The sequence below is a fragment of the Lacerta agilis genome, chromosome 16, assembly GCF_009819535.1.
Source record: "Lacerta agilis isolate rLacAgi1 chromosome 16, rLacAgi1.pri, whole genome shotgun sequence".
Classification (NCBI taxonomy): Eukaryota; Metazoa; Chordata; class Lepidosauria; order Squamata; family Lacertidae; genus Lacerta; species Lacerta agilis.
This window is the reverse complement of record NC_046327.1, coordinates 32,562,837-32,586,911: the sequence shown is the minus strand read 5'-3', so window position 1 is coordinate 32,586,911 and position 24,075 is coordinate 32,562,837. Positions and strand designations below refer to the sequence as shown.

The window sequence follows — 24,075 nt, the reverse complement described above, 5'->3', positions numbered from 1 at the left end:
CGCTCATCTCGCTCTATAGGCCGAGGGAGCCAGCGTTTGTCCACAGACAGCTTCCAGGTCATGTGGCCAGCATGACTAAGCTGCTTCTGGCGAACCAGAGCAGCGCACAGAAACGCCCTTTACCTTCCCACTGGAGCGGTCCCTATTTATCTACTTGCACTTTGACGTGCTTTTGAACTGCTGGGACCGAGGAACTGGAGCTCACCCCGTGGGACCGAGGAACTGGAGCTCACCCCGTGGCAGGGATTCGAACCACCGACCTTCTGATCAGCAAGCCCTAGGCTCTGTGGTTTAACCCCCAACGCCACCTATTTCATATGTAGTACACAATGAACGTGCATATCTCGGTCATCAACAGTTATTTACAAATCAATTACATTCCCTGCACATCCCCAAATAAATGAATTCCCTAAAGGAATAGGCCTTTTAGTATTTTCCAACAACAAGAGCCTTGCACACCACAGACAAAGCTTATTTGGTGGCTATGGGCCCAATCGCAAAGCCATATATGGCTGCAAACCTTACTCCAACTTAAGTGAGGCTAGGATTGCAGCCACTCTTGCTACCTGGGTTCCAGAGTTCAGTATAAACTTGTCATTCTGCCTCATTTCCCTTGCCCAGGCATTGGGGAGGGACAGTTAAGTAATAAGTCAAGAAAACTTGGGGTGCCTCTTTGCTACTTCTGCCCCAGGGTCAGGCCTGACTCGGGGGTGCAACTGAGGCCGGCTGGCAACATTGGGCTGCTGCATTAGAAAGCTGCTTCTGCAGCTCCACTGTGTGCCAGAGACAGGCCCTGAAGGCCCGACTTGGGTACAGCTTCCCTCCCCACAGCTCTAGCCTTGATGAAGGAGCCAGTCTTGGGGGCGCCTCATTGAGCCCCCTCAAAAAATGTGCCCAGTGCCACAGCCCCACCAACCAACCACGCTACGCCACTGCTTCCTCTATCTCTCTCTCTTCTTTTCGCCCCTGGATTAATGTTTTAGTTTGGGCCAAAAAAGATATTTGACAATAATCTATAGTTCATTTATTTGATGTAGTGTAATTAGCCTGCTATCCAATTATTTTTTACATAATGAATTAATGATTTTAAATCTTGTCAGGCTAAATTTTTAGAACATATTTCAGATTGTATTTCTGATCGATTCTATGTTTTAATATGTGTGCTGGTCACTGACCGTAATAAAATTTTGATATTTGATTTGATTTGACAATAATCTTTGTATTTTTCTTTATAAACTCTAATAAAATTTACGTTTCTAAAAAGAGAACTCCCTCACAAAATTCAAGAAATGCTCATTTCCAAGGATTAGCTGCATTTTAGTTCTCCTATCGTGTTAGGAAGTGCAAATTCAGTAAGTTTGCATTAAAATAAGAACTGAATTCATCTCCCTTCTCTAGTGTCAGGTTATTTACAAGTTATTAAAGGTTATTTACAAGTTATTAAAGGTGAATATATTAGGCTCTACTCATTTTGCAACCAGAAACGAAACAGTTTTGTGGGGGGAACTCTCAATTCATATGCTCTGAAAAGCTTTGAGTAGGGGAAGAGTTCCTTTACACCTTTGGCATGGCTGTAGGAAGAGGAAGGCTTGCACTGATGTTGTAGGAATCCCTGAGAAGAGTGACCTACCGTTCCCATGCAGGTATCCTTTACATCCACCCAGACGGAGTCGGCCACAATCTCATTGTTCCCCAGTTGGTAGTAAGCCACAATCCGGAAGGAAGGGATGAGATCCGGGGTGATGGGCAAGGACATGGTCACCAGATTTTGTCCTGCGGCTTTGGGCTGCCTTCCAACCCTGAACACCTTCCCCTTAGTCAAGATCTGATGGTTGAAGAAGCCATTATTGTTTAACATGGAGGGAGTTAAGAAGCACTGATTTGTTTGAACAATGTGATGCTGCCATGGAGAATCTCTGCGCAACAAGAAGTGTCATACAAATGTTTTTCTCCTCCTCGTACAGAACTGTGACATGGAAGAGTTTACTTATTTTTGTGGGCTCCGTATAAGTGCCATAATAACATGAAACAGTCCTCAACCCACAAAGGGCCGATGAACCCTGCTTTTCCTTTATTCATTTATTTTCAAATTTCTGTTACAGATTTTCCACAATCATACATTAACCAATACTTTTTTTTAATTGATTTTCATGACGACGTTAACAACATACATACCAAAACAAACCCCACCAACGATCAAACGTACAAACACACAAACTTATAATAAGATACATTATTTTTGTAGTCTTCATTATATGTTCTTCACAAATAAACTCAAAGTTTGCATAGACAAATAAAGATATATAATAATAATATATATTCTAATATTATCAAATTTCTTTTAACCGTTCCTTTCAAGAAAAGGAACCAGGTTACTAACTTTATATATATATAGCTGACTTCCCTATGCCACTCTCCGCCAGCAATATTTCAGTCTAAAAAAAAGCTATATAGACATTGACACTTCTTCTATTAGGCTGGTTTACATGTATTCATTTTAGAAGAGTTAATCCAACGAATACTCCATGTAAGTGTATCACATTCATTTTTAGCAACATTTGTTTTGAATAACTTCCATCTATTCTTTAGTGACTTTGTTTTGTTTTGTTTTGTTTTGTTTACATTGATCGTTGACTTCCCTTCCCCCGCTCAACATGGTTCATTTTAGTTATCAATTACTACTGAATATTCTAATTACTCCAATTTTTCTTTTTTTCTCATTATTTCTCTACTTAATTTATACTGCTGAATTTACTCCAAACCCGTTAATGCCTTAACCTGCTTACAACAATTCTTCAGATATACTACAAACACTTTCTAATCTTCCTTAAAACTCTTTCTTCCTGGACTCTTATTAGTTAAAGGTAAAGGTAAAGGGACCCCTGACCATTAGGTCCAGTCATGTCCGACTCTGGGGTTGCGGTGCTCATCTCGCGTTACTGGCCGAGGGAGCCGGCATACAGCTTCCGGGTCATGTGGCCAGCATGACTAAGCCACTGCTGGCGAACCAGAACAGCGCACGGAAACTTATTAGTTAAGGCTTGCTAATTCTACAGTACATACTCCACAAATTTCAGCTGTCACTTCTCCCTCATTGGTACTGTTCCCTCCCTCCATTTCTGAGCATATATCATTCAGGCTGCCATAGTTGCATAGAGAAACAAGTTCTTTTGAACTCTGGGTACACCTGACCCTATTATTCCTAAAATAAAGGCTTCTGGTCTTTTTACAAAACACCTTTTTTACAATGCCCCCCATTTCATTATATATCACCTCCAGGGGCGTAGCAAGGGGGCGGGTCACCCCGGGTTCCACAATGGATGGGGTGACAAATTATTAAGGAACAAATTTTTTTTGAAATTTTTTTAATGCCTGCTCTGAAGGTCTTATCTTACTATACTAGGAATTATATAGCTATATAAGAAATTTCATGCATATCGGTTAATATCTTGACCCTCCTCCACCAAAATAGCTGTTTACTTGGCTGTTTTCCTATGTCGTGAAGGCTGAAATTTCAGTTCAGTGGCGCACTTACTGTTCCCAACCCTAACCCTGTGGAAAGCCATCTAATTAGACTTTAATTTGATTTTGAGATGTTTTTAGGAGGTAATTTAATGATTGTTTGATTTTATACCAATGTTAAGTATCTGATGTTAGCCACCCTGAGCCCGGCTTCGGCCAGGGAGGGTGGGATATAAATAAAAGGGTTTTTTATTATTACTTGTTATTATTCCTTTGTAAGAAAATATGAAATAACGTAAAACCATTTTTGCGGGGGGGGGGGGAATCAATGGGGGGGTTGACAAGAAATTTTCTGCACCGTGTACCACCTGACCTTCCTATGCCTCTGGGGGGGTTGACAATTTTTTTTTGCCCCCGGGTACCAATTTACCTTGCTACGCCCCTGATCACCTCCCTGTTTTTCCATGACTAGGCACATGGCTGAAGACTTCCCTCCCTCACCAACACCTTCACTATTAACAGGTGTATAGAGACTTGGCCCTCAGGCTTCCATTCTGCCCAGTACTTACCATATAGGTGAAATATTGGATCTGATTCAGTACTTGTTGGTTGTTGCTCTTCACGTTGAAATTGATAGGCAAGTTGTCTCCAGCCTTGAGCTCCGTAGCTGTGACTGCCAAATGGAGAAAGTTTCCGGATCCTCCTTGGGTCTGGTACGCTGTAGCTATCATGGTCTTGGTTGCCTGACGTTCCTCTAAAAGTTGGGGATCTTTGGTTTTTACCTACAGAAAATTGAAAGGGTTGATCAGATCTCAGACATGAATCTATTAGTCCTTTTAAAACCCAACATTGTGAGAGAAGGTCCACATGGAGCACAGTTGAGTATTTATTTATTTATTTATTTGTTTATTATATTAATATTTATATCCTGTCCAGGGTGGCAATGTCCAAGTGGGGAGAAACTGGATAGAATCTTGGGCCTATGAAGATCTATGAAACACCTCTGTTACATAACCTGTATCTTCATAAATACCGTATTTTTCATGCCATAAGATACCTGAACATAAGACACACCTAGTTTTTAAGAGGAGGAAAGGGGGAAAGCCCTGTTTTTTTGAGGATCAGCTCAAAATGGTGCAGCTTTTTTTGCAAAGGGGAAAGCCCTGCTTTTTTGAGGATCAGCTGAAAGTGGTGCAGCTTTTTTTGCAAAGAGGAAAAGCCCCAATTTTATGGGGTTCAACTCACAGTTCTGCAGCTTCTAGTCCTACAGCCATTTCTACAGTTTCCAGACAGATAATCTAATCAGCCAGTCACATGTCGCTGGGGAAACAAACAGCCTCCCTCTGCATTCAACAATGGAGGCCTGGGCAAGGGGGCGGGGCTGGAAAGGGAGCCTTATCTCTCTCCACGATCACTTGCTGAACAGTTGTTCAGCAGCTTCCTTTCAACACCCCCTTCTCTCTTTGTAAAAAAAAAAAAAAAGAACACGGTCTGCTTTTGGCCCCTAGGCAATTTGGCTCCAGGGACTATGCATTCGCTCCATAAGACGCACAGACATTTCCTCTTACTTTTTAGGAGGGAAAAAGTGTGTCTTATGTAGCAAAAAATACGGTAACTCCACTTTAATATGAATATTTGAAGTAACTGAAATTCAGGACACCCTTCCTCAAACATAGGATGTAGCAGTTGTGGAGAAATTATATATATATATATATATATATATATATATATATATATATATATATATATATATATATATATATATATATATATATATATATCACTGCGTTCCCAGCTACCAGGCCCCACACAAGCTCAGGTCCAGCACTGTGCCTGGCATCAATGGGTCAGAATGGTGGGTCTTTTCAGTACCTCAGGATAAAAATAGAACAGTGTGGTCTCTCAACCCTATTCAGACCAATGAAGTTTCACATTATAGGCTCCTTTAAAGCACAAGTTATCTTGGCTCTTGGGAGAAAGCCATCTTAAGTAACTTGTGAACTCCAGTCTGCAGTGTGAATGATGGCTGAACAACATGTCAAAGTGGCAGGTGAGATGGAATTGGTGAACTGCCATCAAAAGAAACAAGAAAATTAGAATATAGCGCTGTGGGTTAAACCACAGAGTCTAGGGCTTGCTGATCAGAAGGTCGGCGGTTCAAATCCCTGCCACGGGGTGAGCTCCCATTGCTCGGTCCCAGCTCCTGCCCACCTAGCAGTTCGAAAGCACATCAAAGTGCAAGTAGATAAATAGGGACCGCTCCAGCGGGAAGGTAAACGGCGTTTCCGTGCGCTGCTCTGGTTCGCCAGAAGCGGCTTTGTCATGCTGGCCACATGACCCGGAAGCTGTCTGCGGACAAACGCCGGCTCCCTTGGCCTATAGAGCGAGATGAGCGCCGCAACCCCAGAGTCGGACACGACTGGACCTGATGGTCAGGGGTCCCTTTACCTTTACCTTTTAACGTTGAAGTGTAAACACTGCTACTGAAGCACCGATAAACCAAGTCAGACTGTTGGTCTCAAGGGGAACATAAGAACCACCTGCTGAATCAAGTCCACCATTTAATCCACAATCCTGTTCACACAGTGGCCAATAAGATGCCTGTCGGAAGTTCACAAGTACCGGTAGGTAAAAGTAAAGGACCCCTGGATGGTTAAGTCCAGTCAAAGGTGGCTATGGGGTTGCGGCGCTCATCTCACTTTTCACGCTGAGGGAGCTGGCTTTTGTCCACAAACAGCTTTCCGGGTCATGTGGCCAGCATGACTAAAACACTTCTGGCGCAATGGAACACCATGACAAAAGCCAGAGCGCCCAGAAATGCCACTTACCTTCCCACCACAGTGGTACCTATTTATCTACTTGCACTGCTGTGCTTTCAAACTGCTAGGTTGGCAGGAGCTGGGACAGAGCAACGGGAGCTCACCCTGTCACGGGGATTCGAACCGCCGACCTACAGATCGGCAAGCCCAAGAGGCTTGGTGGTTTAGACCACAGCGCCACCCACGTAAGACTCAAACACAAGAGCACTCTCTCCTGGAGTTTCCAGCAACTGGTATTCAGAAGCATATAGCCTTTGACTACGGAAACAGAGCATATCCTTCAAAAATGGACTGAAAGTGGGACCTCTATGCAAAGCATGTTCTCTCCCACTGAGCTACAGATCCCCACTCCCTAAAAAAAATCATAATTCAGTTGCTTTGGTTTTGTGTGCGGAAGATACACACAGTAACTGCCTATAGCACAATTCATGCATTTGAAGGGAAATTGGCATGGCCTCGGGGGGACTCACTGTGATTCTCAGGTCTTGGCTGTTTGCTGGGGTGTTCAGGATCAGCTTGGCCGTCCCATCATTCTGGGTGGTTCCATCAGCTGCAATTGGCTCTGTCACAACAGGTACACGGGAAGCTGGGGAGCCGTCAGGATTGGTGACAAACACCTAAGCAATTGAGAAGAGGTGAGTGAGTGTGAGATGCAGCCGCCTCTGCAGAGCCAACACCACTTTTCCCAAGACATCCATGGATTTAACAAATTTCCCACAGCTCCTTATGTTCGCCAATGTGGATTTCTAAGAGCCTGGGACTGGGCCACGAGAGGAAGAGAGATTCAGGTGAACATTACCATCAGTTCAAAGGGCATCCCCGGCTTGAAGTACTTGGGAGTTTTCGTGAAGTGGATCTGATAGGGCGATGTCACAAGGCTGATGCCAGATCGCTCAGTCACCACCATGTCACTGCCTGCAGAAAGGAGAAGAGGGGACACAGAGAAGAAATGAAGCCAAGCGGGGAGAGAAAAATCTTCACAATGTTTCAGAGCCAGGCTCTCAGCATTTGCTCCAAATGGAATAGCTCCGGTACACAAGTGGCTTTCAAACATCCTGTCCTCCAGGTGATCCTTTACACACCTGCCTGACTGCCAAAGAATCCCTGTGCGTCCGATTGGCCATAGGATGCTTGCCAAAGAACAGGTCAGCCCCTCCATACATAATGCTCCATGTACTGGTAGTAGGGTTACCACCTGTCCTGTATAATATAGGGTTTTTTTCGCCTGCCTCGTAGGAAGGGATTGCTAACTTGGCTGGAGAAACTATATATATCTATATATAGGGTGCCTACTTTCTGCATGGACTGGTTGCGTGGCAATATGTGCAAATGGCTTTAGATACCTATTAGGTCGATAAATTATCATATAGCATATATTCAACACGAAAAACAGCAACAATTTGTTGTTGACAAAGGACAGCTGGACATACGAAGGGCCCCATTACCTTCAGTAGCTTAGGGCCTCATCAAACAGAAATCCGGCCCTGTTTGCATCATAGCTCACCTGACTCAGTCATCACTGTCACAGAGACATAGAGGGAGTGCCCAACCAGCTCATTGAGGTTGCGAAATCGCTTCTGTAGCATTTCTCTTGTCAGCACAGCTTCTCCTTCCCCTTCTGTAATCTGAAAAGAAAGGGAAACAAGAGTGTAACCAAAGTGGTACATATGCATATGCGCACAACAGGACACACCCACAGGCACCTATCTTACTTCAATTCTCTTGAGTGAATCTGGAATACTCTGTTTGACATCATCTGTTTTCACTCCAAAGAGGACAAAGGCCACACCCTCCACATCCTTTCCATACAGAAACCTAAAAGAACAAAAATAAATTGCAAGGGTCAATTTACAGAGGACATGGCTATCAACAGCTACTAGCCATGAAAGCTGTGTTCTACCTCTACTTTCAGAGGCAGTATGAAGATGACTACCAGTTGCAAGGAATCACAACAGGGGAGAGTGCTCTTGGGTGATTCTGTAGTGACCAATGTAACATTAAGCTTTTTTACTTAACGTTTTGTGTTTTAGCTGATATTATTTAACTTCAATTAACATTACAGTCATACCTTGGATCCCAAATGCCTTTGTACTGGGTACTGGGTACATTTTGGCTCCCAAACACAGCAAACCCGGAAGGGAGTGTTCCGGTTTGCCAACGTTCTTTGGAACCCGAACATCCGACAGGGCTTCCATGGCTTCTGATTGGCTGCAGGAACTTCCTGCATCCAATCAGAAGCCGCGCTTTGGCTTCCAAACGTTTTGGAAGTCGGACAGATTTCCAGAATGGATTCTGTTCGACTTCCAAGTACAACTGTATACTGTTTTGATAACTGCCCTGATCTTCCCTACAAAAAAATTAAAAAAATCACTGACAGTTTAGATCAGGGGTCTCCAAACGAAGGCCCGGGGGCCGGATGCAGCCCATCGCCTTCTAAATGTGGCCCGTGGACGATCTGGGAATCAGCGTGTTTTTACATGAGTAGAATGTGTCCTTTTATTTAAAATGCATCTCTGGGTTATTTGTGGGGCCTGCCTGGTGTTTTTACATGAGTAGAATGTGTCCTTTTATTTAAAATGCATCTCTGGGTTATTTGTGGGGCATAGGAATTTGTTCATATTTTTTTTCAAAATGTAGTCCGGCCCCCCACAAGGTCTGACGGACAGTGGACTACCCCCCTGTTCTGGAGCTCTGGTTGAATCCCGAGGTTTCCGCAACTGGAGGTGCCACTTTTGTGCATGCGCCCAGCACGATACAGCACTTCTGCGCATGCTCGAGTGGCGAAACCCGGAAGAATGCTTCCGGGTTTGCCGCTTTCGCAACCCGAAGTTTACGTTACCCGAGGGTAACATAAGCCGAGGTTCCACTGTAATTGCATTTAAAAGCTGAGACAAATGTAACAGTTTTGCAGACTCCAGAATTTCTCTGTAACTTGAATGTTCAGCTCAGTCACAGGACCAGGCAACCTAGGCTTCTTTCCCCTCTTCCGGGCTATGTCGCTCACACCCTGGTGGTGTTACATCAATCACAATGCATGTAAAACACATTTCTGTTAATACCACATTTCCTTAACGCTAAGAAGAGAATCAAGTTAAAACATACTGAATTTCATTTTCATTTGTTGGGACAGGTGGAGTATGTGTTTTTTTGTGACAAATGTAAGACACCCAACATACATTTTATTGTCCTAAGTTCATCTGCTTTTCTTCCTAACAAAATTTCTGGTTAGTTCACCAAATGAGAAAGCAAAACTATCAATATCAATCTCAATGCCGTTAACCTATTATCTTATTTTCTTGGGGAAATTAAAGATCTGTTTTTGACGTCAAATGGGGGTATGTGTATGAGGGAGCTGAGGACTGTGAAAAGCAGGAGACAGGTGCCAGAACCATAGGCAGATGTACGTTTAGATAAATTAAAGGAACTGCAATTGCTTATTATTATTATTATTATTATTATTATTATTATTATTATTATTATTATCATTATGTTGCAGTGATATTATATGTCTTATGTGTGGTTATTCTGATGCAGTGGTACCTCCGGTTGCAAACAGGATCCATTCCGGAGCTCCGGCACATCCCAAAGTGTCCGCAACCAAAGGTGCCTGTTCTGCGCATGTGCACGGTGCCATAGAGTGCTTCTGCTCATGCGCGAACGCACAGAGCGCTTCCGGGTTTGCCGCATTAGCAACCCGAAGTTTACGTATCCAGAGGGATACGGAGGCAGAGGTACGACTGTACTGTACTTAGAATGTTGTTTTTTGTACGTACCACTTTGAATACAGGTTTACCTGTGGAAAACATAGTCTATTTATAACAGCAATGACAAGAACAACAATGAGATCAACTTGGGAAAGGGGAAGGGTTCGATTCCCTTACCTATCTGCCTCTTATGATGTTTTAATAGAATTTCCTACTTCTTTCCTTTACAGTCGTACCTCGGGTTAAGAACACTCCAGGTTACGTACTTTTCGGGTTACGAACTCCAGTAACCCGGAAGCGCAACCCGGAGCGAGCGTGGATGCGCAGAAGCGTTCTGCGCAGTTCGCGCATGCGCGGATGCGTTCACGCAGCGCAAACCGCTACTTCCGGGTTTTTCACGTGCTTGTTCGGGTTGCGTACTTTTCGGGTTACGAACTGTAACCCGGAACCAATTACGTACGCCACCCGGTGTACCACTGTATAAAAGAATGAGATTTGTGCACGAACAAATGTGTCTGTCCCTCTCATATCTTTTTTTGTCCTAAGGGACAAACTACATGTGACACTACACACATTGCTTATAGCTGCGACCCCGTGAATCTTTTAAAAATTGTAAATAGCAGTTCCTGGGCAGCCTGATCAGGACAGGCTCCACGGAGGGTATTGATAAGGTTTTTACTCTTATCCTTTATCCTGGGATCCCAACAGATCTTTCCTCTCCCCTCTCCAGCTGTTCTAAAGTCTAAGAGGGAAGTTCCTAGTGAGATAAAAACAACTGGATTGGGCCCCCCAGTGGCTGCTATTCACATAGCAACCCAACTACCCAACTGCTATTCACATAGCAACCCAATTATAACTCCCTTTTAGCCAAGCAAATCTACTGAAAGACAGCTATTGATTGTTACAATCTGGAATAATAAGTTTCAAGATAGTATAAAATCGTATATTTTCTTTTCTGTAATATAATGAAAACATGATCTTATTCTCTCCCCCTTTATAATATCTTCTCTTTTGCTTCTTTGTATTTTGCATTCTAATATTTCTAAACGTTTAAAATGTTCCAAATAAACACGTTTAAAATCATACTGTGAATTCTTGTTTTTCTGGACGTGGTAATTTTATTTTACCTCGTCTTTACCTCCCCACAGTTGCAGACACCCACCTTGCAGTGATAGACACTCTGAAATCCCTGTTGCTATCAATGTAATAAAACTTCTCCGATGGCTCCACTATTACTTCAAAGCTTGGCAGTACTAGAGGGAAAAATAGGGGAAGAACATATAAACATTCATGGAAAGATGAGAATATATAAGCGTAGTGTGCTTCAGTGCCGCCAATTTCAATAGTATGAGCAATTCCAAGTGTCATGGTGGAAGACCAATGGGAGTATTCCCTGGGAAACAGTCAATGGGAGCAATTCAACAATCCCTCTCAGTGCACTGTTCTGGGGGTTCTCGCGACCCCTTCACAAGCCAACCACAGGAGCAGGTAGACGGGGTAAACCCAGCAGGGCTTTCACTGGCAAGATTCATCTGTGGAATCCAACCCAAGGGATTAAAGAGGAAGCAGTGCCTGTGATGGGCCAGGAAAAGTGTTAAGCAGAGATGGTCGTCCTTACCATATTCCTTGACGTCAAATTGCGTGCTGAAGGTCTCCTGTGGGGAGTCTTGATACTTGGCCACAACCTTCCAGGTCCCCAAACTAAAGAAGGAAAAGGAAGGAATCTTCACTGCTTCTGCTTTGTCAACTCGTGATATTAAAGGTGAAATAAGAATGGGCTGCAGGGCCTCTTCTCGCCATGGGTGAGGATATGGTCTATGTTCTTTGATGCTCATCCCCCCCCCCCCCGATGGTGGTCGGAATTAAAATGGTGCCTACAGTCCTCTCTGGAGGCCAACAGAGAAACGCACCATGGCTGACGGAGGGGGATGGTTCTGATAGAGTGGAGGGCTCAGCCTTGCCAAAGTGCCAATGCGCTCTATGTGGGGCTACCTTTGAAGGTGACCTGGAAACTACAACTAATCCAGAATGCGGCAGCTAGACTGGTGACTGGGAGTGGCTGCTGAGACCACATAACACTGGTCTTGAAAGACCTACATTGGCTCCCAGTACGGGAGCCAATGTAGGTCTTTCAAGACCTGGTTGTGAATGGTAAGTATATACTAATATTGATGACAGCTTGGAGTGTTCCTTCTTTCATATGAAACCCCCCAAAGAAGGATAAAGGGCACTTTGCACATTAATGAGCTTCCTTCTTAGGTTGCTGTTTCAGCTCACTTTCTGTATAAATAAGCTGCATGATAGTATTCATGGTCAAATACCTGACAATCTCAGGTAAGTTGTAAGGCTGGATGTTTGTTGAAGTGGGGCTGATGGAACGCTGGCTGACAATAATGCCATCTGGTGTCTGTGAAGGAGAAAAACATGTTTCAAGGGCTGCTGAAGGAATGAAAAATGATTGCACTCAGTATTCGTAATGTGGAAAACCAAATTCTCTAGATAATTAGAGACTTGGTTCTAGACTGCCAAGTCCTTGATCTCGGCTTAGCCACACAGCTTCCAGGATGGCTTTGGCCTAAACTGTAGTAAAGATGGTTGATTTAATCAATTGGTTTAGGAGATTCACACACTGCTTTTTGAGGAACTCCTCCACAGAGTGGCTTTCCGTATTTAAAAATACAAATCTTTGAAAACACAAAACAATAAGAAATAATACATTTAAGAGTCGCCAGCCTTGCCTCAATTAGCTATGCTTGTAGTACAAGAGATGGGGCCAACCTAATCTCTACAGCAATCATGTTCCAGCACTGCTGAAAAACAATACAGGGCCGTCCCATGAGCATAGCTGTCAACCCTCCCTGCTGTTCCCCACTGCTATATACATAGCTGTCTACTCTCCCTACTGTTTCCCAATGCTATAATAAGGGAATTTCCCGCAAAAAGGGGGGAAAGGTTGACAGTTATGCCCATGAGGCAAGGTGAGGTGATTACCTCAGGAGGCAGGATCTATAGGACCAGCCAATCCAGTCTCCAAGGAATGCATTGCCTGCTGCCACAGAGGCAGCTACAGCTGTGGGATGCTCCTTGGAGGCCAGATCTAACCCTGTACAGTGACCTCTTGGCAAATAGGACTTTACCCTTATTCCCATTGTAAATCTTTCTTTTCTCCCCCTAGTTTCTGACGCAGCTCTTCTCTCAACATTTCTTCCCTGGCGGAGGGGCACCATTTTGTGGTTCACCTCAGGCGCCAAAATGTCTTCTGCCAGACCTGCTATTGTGTGTGCGCTCACCACACCAGTCCAATTGCCTTTACTAGAAAACACTGAAGCAGGCACTCTGAACTAGCTCTTAAGATACAGGCAGGAGGACAGAAGAGGATAACCCCATCGTGCCACTTTGGGCTCCTTAAAGGAGGAGCAGAAGAAATAAATGGTTGTGTGACTGAGAGGAAAAAAGTAAACAGACTAATGCCCCCCCCCCATCCCAGTATAGTTCTTTTCCCAAGGTCTTTGTGAGAGAGTTTCCCATGATACCACTGCTGGGATGAGCCAGCACTGCCAAGGTTTGGAATGTCATTTAAGGAGTTGTGAAAAATGCCCATGCAATATGATTCCTAAGAAAAGCTACATCGAATATGGCCATCACTCTTTCTGCGAAATCGCCACAGAACGTTTAGTGAAGCACCGACTGCAATTTCAGGTGGCCAGTGCTGTACTAAACACACACACAAATATGTGCCTCTCACCTCAAACTCAACAATCACAGGCTTATCCAAAAGCTCCATGTTGTGGCCCACAGAAAAGACACGGTAGCGCACTGAGAAATAAAAGAGAGGTATTTGAGTTGGAAAAGAAACAGAAAGAAAACATGAACTGCATCCATCCTACACATTTGGTCTGAGTGTATGTGTGTGCGCGCGCACTCTCACATCCGTATTTTGAGATGTACAAAACTTTCAGGTTCCCCCCCCCTTATTGTTTAAGATTAAAAAATACCAGAAAATAAATCCATTTCTGGTAGCGGACTATGGCATGGTGAAGGTGCACCGCTCACCTGACCTCGCTCTGGCTGAGTCACTGCCGCATAGCAGCAGAGAGAGGGATGTGCAAAGCCAATCCAGTGCTCCTTCTGGTAGTCTGCACTGTGTCAGCCTCTCCTCTCCTCCTCTTTAGGACAGTATGCAGCTACAACTCAGCTGGAGGGGAGGTCAGGTGAGTGCCACAGTCCCAACAAGCTGCCTGTTACTCTCACATCCCATGTTGTGCACATCAATTTGCTTTGTCCCACGGTTGCTTCTTGCAGGAGAGAGGCTGCTGGTTCTTTAAAGAATACAAAAACCTACAATACCTGAGTGGTGATACACAGAACTTTTTCAGACCAACTTTAGTTGTCAGGTGTGTGTGGTGGGGGTGTTAATATTTGTCTAGTTCTAGTTGCAACTAGGGATGCATCTAATAATAGTAAAGATCTGAAACATAAATCAAAGGCTGATCCCAAGCTGGTTATCCACTCTATACCCCCTTACTGTGGTCCCAGATAAGGTGGGGCTAGCAGAAGGTATCACCTGCAGATCCAGGGGTGTAGATGGTTTTATCTGTCTGAACGAAGAGATATCCACTGTGGAAGGAGACCAGAACCGTCTTCTCCAATGTGAACTGAGGACAGGCGGCCTGGACAACCACATACTGGTTTAGCTTAGAATCCTTCTTCAGGTCTTTGGCAGGAACCTGCGTGAGGGAATCAGGAAAACTTGTTTAGGTCAAAGGGCTGGAGGGGGGCAGAATAGAATGCCCTGACCTCCTTGCCCTGCAGCTAAACTCATTCAAATGTTTAGCTCTCCTGTTTGCTTGACACTTTGTTATGTGGGATGTACCTTGGGTTAAGAACTTAATTCGTTCTGGAGGTCCATCCTTAACCTGAAACTGTTCTTAACTTGAGGTACCACTTTGGCTAATGGGGCATCCCACTGCTGCGGCACTGCCGTGGCGCAATTTCTGTTCTCATCCTGAAGCAAAGTTCTTAACCTGAGGTACTATTTCTGGGTTAGCGGAGTCTGTAACCTGAAGCGTCTGTAACCCGAGGTACCACTGTAAACCATTGGTACAGTCAAAGGCAACATTCCCTATTTCCCTAGAGCGGCCACATGCAGGGGAACATCCAGTCAGTGTAACTTCCTGTTCCACTGGTCTGGAGCTTTCACCTCCTGCATGTGACCTGGGAGATGGCCATGGCTCTGGCTGACTCCACAAAAGAGCCATGCAGACATTTTCTCAGTTTGTCTTGTCTCTTATTGCTCTCTTGATGATCTTTTGCTGCCATGCTGCTCTCCTACAGTCATTTTGTTATCTAAATGTAATGTTGCTGTCCGCTGGCTCTCAGCCAGCAGCACATGAGTTCAGTCTCCATGAGATAAACTCACAGTTTCTTTGTGTAACTACCAAGTAAAGTCTGCCTTTCAGGGATCAAATCGTGAACTGAAATGTGAGTAAACTTTTTGTTACTTTAATACTCAGAAAGACTATTGTGTCTTTATCCTTTTAAGAGGGATTAAAGGGGACACCAGGAAATACTCTTAACTAAGAGATTCAAGCAAATCAGCAAGCTAGCTTCCAGCTATATTGAGGGGAATCTGCTCTGCTACATCACTTACTAGCGTGAGTGAAGGAAGGATAATACTTATTCAATATATCCTTCCCTACTATCCTTAACATTCCCACATGTCACTGGGTCAGAGACACCCTGTCAGCTGCAGCTTCCTCTACCTTGTACTTACATAAGTAATTTCAATGCATTTCAGTGGAAGGGACATGCCAAAAACAACAGCTTAATTATTTACAAAACGTTTACGCACTAAAAAAATACCACAATAGTGAATACCGGTACTTCTCGTATGATTGCATGATATTCATTCCTGACCTCGGACAAACGTGAAAATAGTGGGAATTTCTGCTCCCATTTCTGTGTCTGACAGAATTCTGTAACATCCCTAAGCTCAGCCCAATTGAAGAGTAACTCCTTTCTCTGACAAGGTAAATGCAGATCATTCAGCAAACAGTTGGCACAGCTTCAAATATGGCTGCTAACTGGCAAGTAAAACTGAAGTGTGCAAGAGCGCACACTAAGGAGCGCATAAATAAGCTGGATGACCTTAAGAAAATAAGTTGTTACTATAATTTATGATTCAGGTGATTCCCAGAGCATGTGAAGGATGGCAGCTCGGGGTGGTTCTTGTATGACAGGCTCACTGAACACTTCAAATAAATGACTGTGGACGTGCTGACAACAGAGTTTGTCCATCGTCTGACATTCTCTTCTGCTCTTAATGCAAACAAGCCAAGAGACGTGGCTGCACACTTCATTAACTCCAGACTAAAGAGACAATACATAAACTTGCCAAAGGCACTTTAAAAATAGAATTCAGATATTTCAGGTTCCCTCAGCTGAAACCATAAGGCAGAGCCAAACTGTGACTAATCATAGAAGAAGGCCTGAAGTATGTATTCATAAAAGACCAAGATGCATGCTGCTCACCCTGCAGATCAAGGCACAAAGGTGGGTGAGACTGGTTTCTATCTGGGTTGTCAACCCTAACATTTTTCAGGCCGAATTTACTGCTGACCCTCCCAGAAAGCAGATACTGAAATATGACCACTGCATACGATCACACAAATCCTCACAAATATATTTTACTAACCTCTAAAGCTGGTCAGGGAGCTCTCACCATCTGGATCTTCTGATGTGTTATATTCAGGTCTGATCAGACAGCATTGTGCTTTCTTTAAATTTCCCCTCATTGGGCTTGATAGCACAGATGATTCGCCCTTCCCTTACCCCTCTCGGAGTTTCTCTTTTTATATGCGAACCCGCCCACCCCAAATGTAACGGACAAACTGCACAATCATATGCATGCCCCACTGCGTTCAATGCGACTTGCTCCTAGGTTGAGTGTGCAAAAGTCTGGAGCTGGATTTTTGCACATACACTATGGCACCGTCCCTAACCATTGCTCTGCACCCACCTTTATGGCTGGCGTCACCATCATGCCATTTGCTGGGTTCATGGGAACTTTGACCATATACAAAATGTTTTTCTTCTGTGGGAAGTCATGGACAGAGACGGTGACCTCTGTGTCAAAGTTGCTTCCATGAGCCTCCACCACAATCGTCTCATCGGTCTCTACTCGCAGGACACTTGGGGTGATGAGGGAGTGGCTACAGAGGAGAAAAAGTTCATTGCAGTGAGTCTGTTTGTTGCATCTAAATACCTTACCACAGCTCCTCCATGCTGCACTTGCCGACTCCTCTTGCTTTGGAAAATTCAAGAAACAAATAGTTTAAGAGGCCCTCACTTATAGGCAAAGGGGGTCATCACACTGTCAAGATTCTGAATCCCACCCCCAAACCTCCAAAGCCACGGTCCAGTCTTTGTCCTGTCACCTAGTATCAATACATTTCCAGTGACAGAGAGGCTTCCATTCATCTTCTCTGCTTAAAGGGTAAAGGGTTAGGTCCAGTTGCGGACGACTCTGGGGTTGCGGTGCTCATCTCACTTTACTGGCCGAGGGAGCCGGCGTACAGCTTCCGGGTCATGTGGCCAGCATGGCTAAGCCACTGCTGGCGAACCAGAGCAGCACACGGAAACGCCGTTTACCTTCCCGCCGGAGTGGTACCTATTTATCTACTTGCACTTTGACGTGCTTTCAAACTGCTAGGTGGGCAGGAGCAGGGACCGAGCAATGGGAGCTCACCCCGTCACGGGGATTCGAACCACCAACCTTCTGATCAGCAAGCCCTAGGCTCTGTGGTTTAACCCACAGCACCACCCGCGTCCCTTAGCCAGTCATAAAAACCACTAGCAGAAGATCCCTCCTCTGTCCCCATCAAGAGAAAACAGTTCAAGAAAGAATAAGGAGGAAGGATTTTTTGTGCAGTCACATTTCTTGATGGAGGTAAGAATGAGGAAAGGGGTTTTTCTTTTGTTATATTGTTTTTGCTTTTGTTTAGGGTGAGAAAACTGCATAATGGAAGTTCATACAGCAGCCCAGTTTTTCTTCCTTTGCTTAGGTGGTTGTGATAAACGGTGGCATGTGGGGGAAATGAGAGAATTCTGGAGGCTTCTGTTGAAATTGCAAACTGTCCTGTGTGCAGGTCCAGAGATAAGATCTTTGGGCCAGCGCCTGGGAGTCCTGGCTTCAAAACCTCACACAGCCATGAAGCTCATATTACACTGGGGTAATTGCTGCAGTTTTATATTGGTGAATGATATATGTTGCCTGCAATCCTCTGTCCACTTGCATTGAGTTGGAAAACAAGCCACAGTGGCTGAATTAGTATTACAGCAAAATTGCTCACAACAGAAGAGGATGCTGCCCATGTGACCTCCTAGGCATGTAGGGTATATTATGTCTTTTAAAGATTCCAAGGAATCAGGGGTGCCAACTTCAATAAAATACTGGGGGGGGGGGGAGTGGGAGGCAAGTAAGTCCCAGCCCACATAATTGATCACAAGACACAGCACACACCTCACTTGAATGGCAATGCCCATCAACTGGGGTGGGGGATGGGGATGGCAGTGGAACCTTGGTCCCTAGGAGTTGGCTCCTATGCAAGGAAGTCTGTAGGGCCCTCGTCAATCATTACTTTCTAACCTCAGCCATAATGTGAAGTGAACATCTGACTTCCTCCTATGAGATCACACCACAATTTGTCCCGGAATCTGGATGTCATTCAATGCGTAAGTCCTGACATTAGATATTGCAAAACAAAATAAAAAATAAAATAAAAATTCCTTCCAGTAGCACCTTAGAGACCAACTAAGTTTGTTCTTGGTATGAGCTTTCGTGTGCATGCACTCATACCAAGAACAAACTTAGTTGGTCTCTAAGGTGCTACTGGAAGGAATTTTTTATTTATTTTTTATTTTGTTTTGACTATTGCAGACCAACACGGCTACCTACCTGTAATTAGATATTGCACTTTGCTTTTTCCTCTTACGTTTGTGATTTGTAATCACCAATAGGGAACTGGTTACTACTTACTAGCACTCTGGATAATGCTGCTGTTTTAGCTGATTGTATACGATGCATATTTTATTGTTTTATGTTTCGTAAATTGCTTTGAGAAGGTTTTGCATGGTATAAAAAAAATAAGGTTGCGGTCCCTTCATGAAATCCCCGACTCCTTCCAATGTTAGCCAAACATAAGAAGGTCAGCAAAAAAGGGGAATGGGTCTGGCTCCCTGATGTGTGTGCTCTCGTGTACCTTTTTTTTTTTTTTTTAAGAATTAGAGGTTGGGTTCCCATTCAGGTCTAAGGCAACAAAAAGATTTTAGGTTTGGATTCAATTCTACTTCACTTTCAAGAAACTCTCTCTAAACCAATAAATTTGAGTTCAGGTCAGGTTCAGTGACTTTTTGGTTGTAACTTTCCCCTTTTTGGCTGTACAGTGGTACCACGGGTTAAGAACTTAATTCGTTCCGGAGGTCTGTTCTTAACTTGAAACTGTTCTTAACCTGAAGCACCACTTTAGCTAATGGGACCTCCCTCTGCCGCTGCACCGCCAGAGCACGATTTCTGTTGTTATCCTGAAGCAAAGTTCTTAACCTGAAGTGTTATTTCTGGGTTAGCGGAGTCTGTAACCTGAAGCGTATGTAACCTGAAGCATATGTAACCCGAGGTACCACTGTACTAACTTTTGATTTATGCCTGCTGAGGACATTTCCACATTTACTGCATACCCTCCCCACATCCCATCACAGCCGACACAGAGTGATGGCATCTGACAAAAGTCAGCTCGCCTAACTGAGGAGTTGATCACATGTGGCATCAACGACATGTAGCAGAATTATAGGATTGCAGAGTTGCAAAGGGACCACAAGGCTCATCTAGCCCAAGAACCCTGCAATGTAGCGATGCAGGAATCTTTTTGCCCAATGAAAGGCTTGAACCCCCAACCGTCAGATTAAGGGTCTCATTCTCTATCATAGGGTGTCAGTGTCCAAGGACACTTCTCTGTTTGGAGGGCTTTTGGAGGACAACCCTCTATTATTTGAATGAGTTTTCTATACAAAGAGCTATCTGGTCAAAGTTTGACTTAATGATAATGAACCTAACAAGGGAGAGCAAGGACTTTGCAAATACTGCCCATCAACAGCATAGTAAACAGGCACACAGGTCACCTGGTCACACTTTCCTCTCCCACCTTATGGTGAGAAGTATTTTATTCCTATATAAATTGTAGTTGTTCAGTCGTTCAGTCGTGTCCAACTCTTCGTGACCCCATGGACGAGAGCATGCCAGGCACCCCTATCCTTCACTGCCTCTCGCAGTTTGGCCAAACTCATGTTAGTCGCTTCGAGAACACTGTCCAACCATCTCATCCTCTGTCGTCCCCTTCTCCTTGTGCCCTCCATCTTTCCCAACATCAGGGTCTTTTCCAGGGAGTCTTCTCTTCTCATGAGGTGGCCAAAGTACTGGAGCCTCAACTTCAGGATCTGTCCTTCTAGTGAGCACTCAAGGCTGATTTCTTTGAGAATGGATAGGTTTGATCTTCTTGCAGTCCATGGGACTCTCAAGAGTCTCCTCCAGCACCATAATTCAAAAGCATCAATTCTTCAGCGATCAGCCTTCTTTATGGTCCAGCTCTCACTTCCGTACATTACTACTGGGAAAACCATAGCTTTAACTAAACGGACCTTTGTCGGGTAAATTGTAGTAACTATTGCTAAAGGTGCATCTCTATATAGACAGAAGCATATACAGATTTTATGAAAAAATCTGTGTCCTCTTTTAAGGTGATGTGTTTTCTCTTTTTTGATTGTGCGTAAATGCAGGACTGGTCCTATCATTAGGCAGAGTGAAGTGGCCATCTCTGATGGCAGGGGGCGAGTGCCAGTGGCAAAATGTTGGAGGACGGAGCTGTGTCTTGGTAATTAGTCATTCTGCACCACAACTGACTAGCATTCCAACACATGTACCCGCAACAGAACAAACACACATGTAATTGTCAGACATACCATGAAGCCTAAATCAGGATGGCTAAATGGAAACTTCATGCTCGGAGGTGATCAGAAACTGGAGACGAGCAACAGGGCAGGGCTGTTGCCTTCATGCCCTGATGGAGAGCTTTCCAAAGGTGGGCCACTCCAGGGAGGCAAAATGCGAGATGAGCTGGGCCCAAAGACACAGTTTGCTAAAGCAGGATTCTTCTGTCCTTCCGTGGCTTCTACACTTCTTGTACAAAGAACGTTTCTGCATGTCAGAAATTCAGAGCCGGCCCTGCCAACAGGCAGTGAAGTGGCTTGCTTCAGGTAGCAGACTTAGTAGTATGGTTGGAAGCAGCCAGCTCAGGATTATTTTAAGTGATATTTCCATCACTATGGTGGTGAGGGGCTTGAGAGAGATATTTGGATTTTCTGCTGCAGGCATTCCACACACACACACCCAAAAAAACTCTTCGCACTACATCTGAAGCGATTTTAAATCACCCCTAGAAGGAACAGATTCCTGAATTTGATGGATGTCCTCAGCACATAAGAGAAAGCGGCAGGAAATGCTTCCCTGTGCAGAAAACCCCCCTTGCTTAAGGAATGCGGTGCTGCTGTGAACTGCTGACACCTGACTTGTACTTACAGTTGGCCGTGAGAAGAAGTCGTGAAAGAGACCAAGAGGACAACCACCAGGTAGAGCGCTGTCCCCTCCATGGTGATCTGGAGGAACAGGAGAGGCAGGTTACCGTCTCAGTATTTATCCTCTGAGCCCCTGTCCAAGCCCTTTTGCAATCTCTCCGTGTTTAATCAGTAAATGGGGAGGAGTTTGAGCAACCTGGGAATTTCAAAATTAGCAAAGCTGTCAAAAATGGCAATGATTTGTCTTTTCCCTCCCCATTTTTTAACAGCAACAGCTAAACTGTATGTTTGTGCAATCTGCTCTTGATAATCTTGGTGGGGGTTGGCATATTATGCAAACATGATCTGGGGCCAATCCTAGGTTCAAAAGGCTGACTGAAAACTTTCTCTTTCTGACACACACACACACACACACACACACACACACACACACACTGAAGAGTCCAGTCCTGGGGCTCAGCTTCCCAACCAGTATCTATCCCCTAAGAAGGAAGCCTTCCACGGTCAATAGCAACAAGAGGTCTTTCCAACTGCTTTGAATTTCTTGGCATCCTGCCTTGAGGCACTTGTATTATACGAGCCCTATGCAATTTTTTTTTTACACACAATTATTTACTTATCTACCTGGGAGAGACTGTGAGTGGGCCTTGGACTCACCCATTGCATCCCCTCTCCTCCCCCACTTATCCCACTACTGGTAAGGAGAAAAGTTAAGGTGTGGGGAAGGGACAACAGGTCTACCAGATCATCATCATCACCATTGTACCCCGTCCATCAGACTGGGTTGCCCCAGCCACTCTGGGTGCATACCCTCCAACATACCTCCAAAGAAAACAAGGACTTCCCATACCATAATGATAATTTTACTATTTATACCCCACACATCTTTCTGGGTTGCCCAGCCATTCTGGCCAGCTTCCAACATATATAAAAACATAAGAAAACATTAAACAAAAAATTAAAAAAAAACTTCCCTATACAGGATTGCCTTCAGACAGCTCAGGGGGTCAGATAACTCCATACCCTCCAACATTTCTCCAATGGAAATAGGGGCGTCTTAAGGAAAAGTGGGACATTCTGGGATCAAATCAGAAACCAGGATGGCTTCTCTAAATCAGGGTCTGTGGGTGGCTTCCAACAAATATAAAAGCATAATGAAACATCAAGCATTTAAAACAGGCATCCCCAAACTTGGCTCTCCAGATGTTTTGGGACTACAATTCCCATCATCCCTGACCACTGGACCTGTTAGCTAGGGATGATGGGACTTGTAGTCCCAAAAACAACTGGCGAGCTGAGTTTGGGGATGCCTGATTTAAAACTTCCCTATACATGGCTGCTTTCAGATGTCTTCTGAAAGTCATATAGTTGTTTATCTCCTTGACATCTGACAGGTGGATGTCCCACAGGGTAGGTGCCACTACCCAGAAGGCCCTCTGTCTGGTGACTTCACTTCTCGCTGTGAGGGAACTGCCAGGAGGCCCTCGGAGCTGGAATACATTAAACCACACAAAAATAGATTATGCCATTTCAGTAACTCATCTACAGATATCAACATATAACAACATGGTAAGCGACTTCTGTTTCTCTAAGGTCAGTCCTATATGACACAGAACAATCTTTCCCCGTCAATATGAACAAAACATTTACTTAAAGGAGAGTTGTCACTAATCCCAGCAACAAGGGGCTCAAGATATCAGATCCTCAGATGTTCGTGCAGAGGGCATTCCAACAAAAAGTGTACCATGTCCTCTACCTTGAAGACAATGTCTAGTCACCCCACTGGAAATTTTTGAGAGACCACTTACACACAGCTGTAGAGGTGGCAATCTCTTTAAAAGGGTTTACTCGTACATGGCCAGGGAATATTCTGCTTTTAATTTTAATTTTTTTAAAAAAGATGGGGTTTATAGTTTGCTCACCATGGAAACTCTAGGGAGTTGGAGGTGCAGTATGTAAAGTTATTAAATAAATAACCCAGAAGGGAGTGCACAAATGTCCTGCAAGTCCAAAGTGAGTCCCCAAATTGCCCCTAAATGCAATCCCATATGGAAAACCATGTCTGCAAAGAGCCATGGTTAGGGAACAATTTGGGTGGGGGTGGGGGATCTCCAAAAATCCCATGTACATCCATTTCCTTAAAAGTGCAAATGGGAACTGCATAATCATAATTTGTGGGTGGTCAGGTGTGTTTTTCAAACACATTTTGGCCATTCTGCTGAAGTTCACAGGTGGAAGACTTGCAGCTGGCTCTTTGCAAGTTACAAAGACCAGCATCTTGTGGCATGCTCTGACTGCTTCTTTATGCCTTTCCTTAAGAACGTTTTGCAGGCAAAAGGAATACATGGAATGGGTTATGATGACTCTTAGCAGATAAAGTTCCTAGATAAAAAAGATGTAAAAAAAACAGCAATTTATAAATTATCCATGCAAATCAATCGAGAGTTAATCAGGAAATTCTAGTC

At 44.3% G+C, this 24,075-nt stretch overlaps 1 protein-coding gene across 1 annotated transcript in view; it reads right to left on the bottom strand.

The window, feature by feature from the left end:
- Positions 1 to 21,767, bottom strand: part of LOC117060850 (venom factor-like) — a 64,489-nt gene extending 42,722 nt beyond the window's left edge. The window contains exons 1-13 of the mRNA XM_033173416.1: positions 21,615 to 21,767; positions 17,004 to 17,196; positions 14,550 to 14,712; positions 13,731 to 13,801; positions 12,307 to 12,392; positions 11,604 to 11,686; positions 11,148 to 11,238; positions 7,994 to 8,096; positions 7,786 to 7,906; positions 7,081 to 7,196; positions 6,752 to 6,898; positions 4,032 to 4,244; positions 1,631 to 1,825 (exon numbers count right to left, since the gene is read on the bottom strand). Coding sequence (XP_033029307.1) covers positions 1,631 to 1,825; positions 4,032 to 4,244; positions 6,752 to 6,898; positions 7,081 to 7,196; positions 7,786 to 7,906; positions 7,994 to 8,096; positions 11,148 to 11,238; positions 11,604 to 11,686; positions 12,307 to 12,392; positions 13,731 to 13,801; positions 14,550 to 14,712; positions 17,004 to 17,196; positions 21,615 to 21,685 — 1,653 coding nt within the window. The 5' untranslated portion in view covers positions 21,686 to 21,767. The remainder of the gene's footprint in view (positions 1 to 1,630; positions 1,826 to 4,031; positions 4,245 to 6,751; positions 6,899 to 7,080; positions 7,197 to 7,785; positions 7,907 to 7,993; positions 8,097 to 11,147; positions 11,239 to 11,603; positions 11,687 to 12,306; positions 12,393 to 13,730; positions 13,802 to 14,549; positions 14,713 to 17,003; positions 17,197 to 21,614) is intronic.
- Positions 21,768 to 24,075: the final 2,308 nt, after the last annotated feature.